Raw genomic sequence first — 9,170 nt, 5'->3', positions numbered from 1 at the left:
TTTTTTTTTACGTGACGGCATGGATCCATCCTCTCAAACTGGAATGCGAGTTAAAAAAAAAAAAAAAAAGAATTAAAAGTTCGTAATTTCTTTCAAATTCTCACAAAACGTGCAGAAAAAGTCAAACTGCCTCTGATTGGTAGAAAACATCTGAAAGATTTCCTGAAAACTCTCTTCTCCTCCGTAGAAAACAGTAAACAATTCACGTCTCTTGTAATCGTAAACTTTGTGGCTGTCGTTGCAGCTCCGGCGGGGGAGGGGGGGGGGGGAGGGGGGAGTGGGCGGGGTCACGGATCGGCGCCGGGAGTCCTGTAGAGATACTTCCAGATGGCGTAGTAGTGCACGGCGGCGGCGAGCGCCACGAAGACGTGCCAGATGGCGTGGGCGAACGGGATGACGCCGTCGCTCTTGAAGAAGAAGACGCCGAGGCAGTAGATGAGGCCGCCGCACGCCAGCTCCTGGAGGCCGTCGGTGTTGGTCTGAAACACGGGAGGACAGGCGGCGATGAGAGGCGGCGGCGGGTGGGGGGGGGGGGGGCGCTAACCCCACGCCGGGGACCCGAGGCGGTCGGCGAACTCACCATGGAGGTGACGACGAGGGCGGGCAGGAAGCCCATCGCCAGGTAGAAGGCCAGCTCCACCACCTTGTACCTGCAGGGGGGGGGGGCGACAGTGAGCAGCGTTAGCGCCGTCGGCGTGAGCCGGGACGGAGGCGCGGCCGGGGGCGTCACTGACTTCTCGTGGTAGTTGACGACGTAGATGGTCCCGGCGGCGGCCATCAGCCACACGAACCAGCGCATGTGGGCGGCCAGGGGGCCGAGCTCGCGGAGGTTCAACCTGAGGAGGGCGTTAGCGTTAGCGTTAGAGGGAGGAAGCACGCCTCCGGGGGGGGAGGGGGTCAAACCTAGTGGGGGGGGGGGTCTCACCACGGCGTGTACGAGGCGGCGATGAAGAAGTAGATGACGACTCGGTCGCACATGTGGAAGCACTGCTCCACCGACCTGAAACACACCGTCGTCAACGACTCCTTCACTCCACAGGCTTTTGTTCCGTCCTGTGTGTGTTTACGAAAGGTGTGAGGTGGACTCTGGCCCCGCCCCCTTCGCCTCACCTCATGTGGCTCTTCTTCCAGGTGATGATGTGGAACACGGTGGACACCAGGAACAGGGCGCACAGCCCGAAGCCGTACACCCAGGCCGTCATCTTCTCCCAGCTGGTGTCCGACAGGCGGTGCAGCAGCATCATGCCCACCATGGCCGGAACTATGAGGAGCTGCAGGGTCAGAGGTCGGGGACAGGGTCAGAGGTCAGGGGTCGCGGACAGGGTCAGGAGTTGAGGACAGGGTCAGAGGTCGAAACGGTCAGGAGTTGAGGACAGGGTCAGAGGTTGAGGACAGGGTCATAAGTTGAGGTCGAGGGTCAAAGGTTGAGAACAGGGTCAGCAGTCAGAGGTTGAGGACAGGGTCAGGAGTTGAGGACAGGGTCAGAGGTCAAGGACAGGGTCAGAGGTCGAGGACAGGGTCAGGACTTGAGGACAGGGTCAGAGGTCGAGGACAGGGTCAGGACTTGAGGTCGAGGGTCAAATGTTGAGGACAGGGTCAGGAGTTGAGGACAGGGTCAGAGGTCAAGGACAGGGTCAGGAGTTGAGGACAGGGTCAGGAGTTGAGGACAGGGTCAGAGGTCAAGGACAGGGTCAGAGGTCGAGGACAGGGTCAGAGGTCAGAGGTTGAGGACACACTCAGCCACACCGGACCAAACCGTCTGCTCTCTCCCCGTCTCTCACTCTTAAAAAGTTTCCCGTCCGAACAACACCGTGAAAACGGCTAAAAAGCATGTAGTACCTCTGGCAGACCTGGAGGCGGCGCTGCAACACCACCAGAGAAACAACCAAAATGCAGAGGAAGCATGAAAGAACAGAGAAAAGGACAAACCCAGCATGCGTCCTTATTAGAAGGACAAGCAGCAGCAGCTCCTGCAGTCCTCTATTCTGGAACCCGTTAAATAAAGAAAAGTTTGTTTTCAGGCCCCTGAAGCGGCGCCTCGCAGGGCTGATCGGACAAACCGGTGGTTACATGACAGGCCGTTGTGGTGTGGGCGGAGCCTAACGTCCCCGAGGCCATCCTGTGTTTGGGTCCGTTACCAGGGCAACGTGACTCGGAGCCACTGAAAACACAACATTGTTCTGACTCCGTCTCCATGGAAACGGCATAAATGCCATCTCTATAAATCGTCACTGTTTTTGTTGTTTGGGTGTCGGGTAGAACATTTATGTAAATCAAGAAAAATGTAAATATAAATATATATATATAAATTGTGTGATTTGCAACAATAAAGATTTGTTCCTTCCACCTTTTTGAACATTAAACACACAAACTGTAAAAGTAGAGGGTTTTTTTCTGTATATGTTTGTAAATAAATAAACAAGCAATAATATTAATATTAATAATACTACTACTACAGCCCCTCGTGGCTCAGCAGACGGACCCTGGGTGCTGAAGTGGAGGTTTGGAGGACAGACTCACGGCGTGCGTGTAGCAGTTAGCGGCGTGCTCGTAGCGGGTGGGCTGGTAGCGGCAGTTAGCGGAGGCCCGTCGGTTCATGAACCTGAAACACAGGAGGACAAATATTGTACGTTGTGGCCGATCCTCTTTATGCCCCAACAACCACCAACATATTTCACCTTTCAACAGAAACCTTAGAGTAGCTTATATAAGTTATTACTGTATTTAATGTCAGGTTAAATAAGAAGAGCGTGTCACTTATGATAATAATAATAAGTGTACTTATACTGTGAACAAAGATAAATGCCACAAGTGGAACATTTCATGATATTTGATCCCAGAAAGCTTCGAGTCTGAACCTGTAGAAAAATGTTTAACTGTATGATTCAGAGACAAAACAACATTATCCGTCATCTTGTATGAAGTATTTCTGCTTCCTTTAGGACTTTAACACAATGAAAAGAAGCAAGTTTAACGAATAAATGCTATATTTACGCATTTGTTTTTCCATTACCGTGACATTCAGGATAATATTAACATACATGTCAGTTACTTATAGTCATTTATCGATTCAAACCAACAAAACTAAAGTAAACGTTCAAGTACAGAAACTAAATTTTAAATAATCACAAATACAAACAACTTGAAACCTATTGGGTTCACTATAACGTGTTTATAATGCCTCAATGTTCACTTGTGGGACTAATGAAGGTTTATCAAATCTAAAAAGTCACTTTTATATTGTAACAGATAAGATAACAGAAGGTTCCCAGACTTTGTCCCTGATATTAAACCATTTAATCTATTTAAACAGCAACTATGAACATTTTCCATTGACACACTTTATATTTTCTGCCGAGCTATAGATTTACTTTGTGCTCCATAATATCCCTGATTCCGTGAAGCCTTTAGTATTTATTCCTACTCATTATGACCAAATCTCATTTTCTCTCACTGAATTTATCCTTTTCACTTATAATCTTCTGGACGAGCCTGATTATTGTGGCTTATTCAACAGTTGTACACATTAACTGTTGCACACGGAGAGAAAGGCAGGATTTGTTGACAGGGTGGGAACCAAGCGGGAACATTGTCGTTCTAGAAGATTAATTTAATACAATGGATGAAAATCTCCTTGTTATTTAACCAGTGACAAAATAAAACCCTCCGTTCTCTTCCAGACCTCTCCGTCTACTCACCTCTGGAAGCTGTTCACTCGCTTCATTTCACAGGATTTTCACCACACACAGCAACAAAAAACAAAACTCAAAAAATAAAAATAAAAGTCTAAAGTGGCACAAGCGAAACGACGCCTAGCATTAGCATTAGCTCGCATTAGCTCTCCGTGAGCCAACTTCCACCACAAGGCCTCGTTTTAGTCTCTTTCTTAACACCATTCTGGACGAATACCGACGCGCTGCCTCCGCCAAAGCTACAGAACATCCATCAGCAGCGGGACGAACCGAGACGAGCCCCGAGAGCAGGCGGTGGAGGGCGGGGAGAGGGAGAACGCTCTGCCGGTAAAGAGAGTCGCTGCTCCCCGCTGAGCCGCTCCGGGTACAACCGGTGGTCAGACTGTGACGGAGAGTGGCCTCAGCCTATCAGCAGCGAGGAAACCGGCACACCAACCAATGACAAGTGAGGAGACCGGCACCCTAACCAATTAGGCACGAGGTGGGCGGGACTTTATGAGAGGGCGGCAACCTTTAGTTTATTAGAAACAAATGAACAATGATTGAATGAATGAATAGAGATGAAGTTTTTAATATTCTATGATAATGATCAATTTCTTACGGTGCTTTTTTAAAATAACACTAATTTGTGCCTTTTTAAAACAAATTCTAAAAATCAATGCATTACTTTTCATTCAAATTTCTTTATTTGCTTATTTATTTCTAAATCTATTTATTTCCTAAGTTATTAACAAATAAATGAACAAAGGCAATAGGAAAGTCAGTTGTGTTTGGCCATGAAAATATAAACAATTAAATGTTGACGGCAATAACTTTCTCTGTATTTTTACACCATTTTTTTGCATCTTCAAAATTAATAAGTTCAAAATCATCTTTAGTTTCAAGTTTATATTTAAAATGACGTAATTGCAGACAAATGAACACAATTATAAATCTTGCCTCATTTCACATTTAAAAAAATATATATTTATGCAGGACTCCGCTTTAGATGGAGGACATGCAGCACAGCTTGTCCTCCATCTAGCAAGTGAACATTTAATTACAGTGTGTGTGTGTGTGTGTGTGTGTGTGTGTGTGTGTGTGTGTGTGTGTGTGTGTGTGTGTGTGTGTGTGTGTGTGTACTAACAACAGCACCAACTAGCATGAAAACTACGCCGCTGTGCCTCTTCAGCGATCCAGATAAACAGTGCCACAGTTACATAACAGCAGTAACTTGATCACAGTGTGTTTATGTAAGAGTGAAATCCTCTGGATTAATGAAGCTCCTCGGTTCTCTGAAAGAAAAACTTCATCACATGTTTTCTAATAGTGTCAGGAAAGTGAACCAGGCTTTATGATCCTCCATGCTGGTGTTTAATTGGTTCAACATCAGGAGAACATCAACAGAACATCAGGAGAACATTGGGAGAACATCAGGAGAGCAATGCGAGAACATCAGGAGAACATCAGGGGAACAATAGGAGAACATCAGGAGAACAATGGGAGAACATCAGGAGAACATCAGGGGAACAATAGGAGAACATCAGGGGAACAATAGGAGAACATCAGGAGAGCAATGAGAGAACATCAGGAGAACATCAGGGGAACAATAGGAGAACATCAGGAGAACATCAGGGGAACAATAGGAGAACATCAGGAGAACATCAGGAGAACAATGGGAGAACATCAGGAGAGCGACAGGTGAACATCAGGAGAGCATCGGGAGAACAATGGGAGAACATCAGGTGAACGTCAGGAGAACATCAGAAGAACAATGGGAGAACATCAGGAGAACAATGGGAGAACATCAGGAGAACATCAGGAGAACAATGGGAGAACATCAGGAGAACATCAGGAGAACAATGGGAGAACATCAGGGGAACAATGGGAGAACATCAGGAGAACAATGGGAGAACATCAGGGGAACAATGGGAGAACATCAGGAGAACAATGGGAGAACATCAGGGGAACAATGGGAGAACATCAGGAGAACAATGGGAGAACATCAGGGGAACAATGGGAGAACATCAGGAGAACAATGGGAGAACATCAGGAGAACATCAGGGGAACAATAGGAGAACATCAGGAGAACATGAGGTGAACATCGGGAGAACATCAGGAGAACAATGGGAGAAGAATGGGAGAACATCAGGAGAACATCAGGGGAACAATGGGAGAAGAATGGGAGAACATCAGGAGAACATCAGGAGAACAATGGGAGAAGAATGGGAGAACATCAGGAGAACATCAGGGGAACAATGGGAGAAGAATGGGAGAACATCAGGAGAACATCAGGGGACAGATCAGAGCCATCAGGGTCTCCATGTTTAAACCTCTGAGATGACATCAAAACATGAGGATGGGTGGATGGTGGGAGGGAAGGTTGGATGTATGGATGAATAAATGAATTGATTGTTGGTTGGAAGGAGGGAGGGAGGTCAGGAGAGATGGATGGGTGAGTGTTTGGATGGATGGATGAATAGGTGGATAGGAGGGATGGATGGTTGGTTGGTTGGTTGGACGGGATGGATGAGTGGATGTATGGATGAATAAATGGATTGATTGTTGGTTGGAAGGAGGAAGGGAGGGAACGATGGATGGGTGAGTGCTGAGATGGTTGGATGCTTGGTGGGAGGTAGGGAAGGAGTGATAGATGGATGAATGGATGGAAGGATGACCATAGACCTTATTGTATAACGTGACCTTCACTGTGTCTCCTGAAGCGTAGTAAAAAAGTCCAACCTTCCAGAAGACGTCAAACAAACAGAAATGTCTCGGAGTTTTGAGACGTTCCGGATGTTTTTGTTGACATCCATGTTTTCATCGTGTGCATTTTGCACTGCGGCTGATTCCATCTGGGAAGTGGGAAAGTTTCCCGGCGTCGCCGCCACGCCCAGGATTAGAGGACGAGTGCGTTCAGTGGAGCGGCGTCCTCTGGTCTTGTCGGTCAGACATAGAGGTGGGACTGCCCCGGGAATAAAGAGGCTTTGTGTGTCCACACGTGACGCCGGGCTAAACAGCTTCGTAATTGGTTTACTGTTTCATGCAGAGTTCAGAGGCTGGATCCTGATGCAGCCGGGCGGAAGTCGCCTCAGAAGGCTAGTTTATAGCCAAATCGCCATGGTGCCCTCTAGCCCCCAGACCTGATTCCTGGGAGGGTGGGGGGGGGGGATTCCTTGAAGAAGTCCGATTTATTACGCAACGACTGGATGGCCTGCCACAGTGGTTCCAGTAGCCTAGACTCCCTAAGCTCCTCCCACAAGACGTCTCGGGGGACACGTCTCCAAGTGGAGTAAATTGTTCCAGGACAGAATCTGTGTTGTTCCTCGATATCTGACGTTTGACAATCCGTCAAGTGTGACACCCCCGATGGTTGGAACCCGATGTCAACCTGGACTGACCGAGATAGCCAGGAACCTAAACCTCTCCTGGAACCACCAGGAGGTTTCTGACCTCCCTACTGACGACCCTACTGACCTCCCGACTGACAACTCTACTGACGACCCTACTGAGGACTCTACTGAGGACTCTACTGATGACCCTACTGAACTCCCTACTGACGGCCCGACTGACGACTCTACTGATGACCCTACTGACCCCCTACTGACGACTCTACTGATGACCCTACTGAGGACTCTACTGAGGACTCTACTGACGACCCTACTGACCTCCCGACTGACGACTCTACTGACGACCCTACTGAGGACTCTACTGAGGACTCTACTGATGACCCTACTGAACTCCCTACTGACGGCCCGACTGACGACTCTACTGAGGACCCCACTGACCCCCCAACTGATGACCCTACTGACCCCCGACTGACGACTATACTGATGACTCTACTGATGACTCTACTGACCTCCCCACTGACCCCCCCAACTGATGACCCTACTGACGACCCTACTGAGGACTCTACTGACCACTCTACTGAGGACCGAACTGACCTCTCTACTGACCACCCTACTGACGACTCTACTGACGACTCTACTGATGATTCTACTGACGATTCTACTGACAACCCTACTGAGGACCCTACTGAGGACCCTACTGACCCCTCCAGGGAAATGTACGAGGACCCCAGAAGGGTTCAGAGGTCATCAGTGCTCCTTCACCCTGTGATCAACATGAACTCAGGGAGACAGACTGGAAGAGTTCCGTTCACTGCGTCACACCTTCAGATAATCATGAGCCACATTTCTACGAAGGAGCTGCTGGTCTCCTTTAAATACCATGACTTACGTCATATATTTACATCATATAGTTACGCCAGGTGGACTTGAGGAGTGAAGCTCTGGGACTGTTTATGAATGAGCTCCATTTATTGCCGGTTTTCTGAGAAGCAGCAGGATTAGACTGAGCTGCATCCAGACTCTCCAGAGTTTAGAAGCTATTTCTGTTCTCGTCTTGGACGTCAAGATGGGAAACTACTGACAGATCAAACCGGCTGGCGGCGGCGGCGGCGACCTTGGAGGTGAGAGTCGGTCACATGACCAACTTTCGGAACCAGTGCGAAAGAGACGGTTTAAAGTTGACGATCAAGGGGTCAGTTGATGACTCCCAAGGGGGAACTTTTCAAAATTGCTCGGGGTCTGTCACAGCGTAGACTATGGAAACTCTGCGCTTGGTCATGTGACCACGGCCGGAGTAACTGGTTCTTCTGCACATTCCACCTTGCTAGTTTTATTTTGACAGTCACCATGATAACAATCCACCTTGGTAGTTTTAGTTTGACAGTCACTGTGATAACAACCCACCTTGGTAGTTTTATTTTGACAGTCACCATAATAATAATCCAACTTAGTGTCTGTCCACTAGAATGTCCTCCCAGTGTTCATGTTTCAACTCATTGTTCTCTGCTGTGTGTGTGTGTGTGTGTGTGTGTGTGTGTGTGTGTGTGTGTGTGTGTGTGTGTGTGTGTGTGTGTGTGTGTGTGTACTAACAACAGCACCAACAAGCATGAAAACTATGCCGCTGTGCCTCTTGAACCTGAATTATAACGATTCAGAGCGACTGGATTAGAAGTTCAGAGTGAAGATCCACCGGAGACTTTGCAGATTTTAAAACTTCCAACTTCAAATGTTTTTGTTGTCATTGTGTTTATTTTACTGCTCAAATTCTTATTATTTTAAATTCCTTTTTTCTGCCGTAACTTGGAAATAGAAAATAAAAATTCAGGCGTGTTTTTGTGAGAGTGGCTGGATGAAGCTCTATAATCTGATGTTAGAGGAGGAAGATGCTCTATAATCTGATGTTAGAGGAGGAAGATGCTCTATAAACTGGATGTTAGAAGAGGAAGATGCTCTATAATCTGATGTTAGAGGAGGTAGATGCCCTATAATCTGATGTTAGAGGAGGAAGATGCTCTATAATCTGATGTTAGAGGATGAAGATGCTCTATAATCTGATGTTAGAGGATGAAGATGCTCTATGATCTGATGTTAGAGGAGGAAGATGCTCTATAATCTGATGTTAGAGGATGAAGATGCTCTATGATCTGAT

The 9,170-nt window shown here is 47.4% G+C and overlaps 1 protein-coding gene across 2 annotated transcripts in view; it reads right to left on the bottom strand.

The window, feature by feature from the left end:
- mmd (monocyte to macrophage differentiation-associated) overlaps positions 1-3,939 on the bottom strand; it is a 4,482-nt gene extending 543 nt beyond the window's left edge. The window contains exons 1-7 of one of the 2 annotated variants that reach the window (XM_080510966.1): positions 3,699-3,939; positions 2,521-2,602; positions 1,111-1,271; positions 926-1,000; positions 735-836; positions 581-650; positions 1-479 (exon numbers count right to left, since the gene is read on the bottom strand). The exon at positions 1-479 is cut by the window's left edge and continues 543 nt beyond it. In XM_080510966.1, coding sequence (XP_080367092.1) covers positions 288-479; positions 581-650; positions 735-836; positions 926-1,000; positions 1,111-1,271; positions 2,521-2,602; positions 3,699-3,724 — 708 coding nt within the window. In that variant the 5' untranslated portion in view covers positions 3,725-3,939 and the 3' untranslated portion in view covers positions 1-287. Of the gene's footprint in view, positions 480-580; positions 837-925; positions 1,001-1,110; positions 1,272-2,520; positions 2,603-3,698 lie in introns of both variants that reach the window. The other variant, XM_080510965.1, reaches the window with a different exon arrangement.
- Between the last annotated feature and the right edge of the window lie 5,231 nt (positions 3,940-9,170).

The sequence above is a fragment of the Blennius ocellaris genome (assembly GCF_963422515.1).
Source record: "Blennius ocellaris genome assembly, chromosome: 16".
NCBI classification, from domain to species: Eukaryota; Metazoa; Chordata; class Actinopteri; order Blenniiformes; family Blenniidae; genus Blennius; species Blennius ocellaris.
The sequence above is the reverse complement of the archived record's forward strand: the minus strand, read 5'-3'. Positions and strand labels throughout refer to the sequence as shown.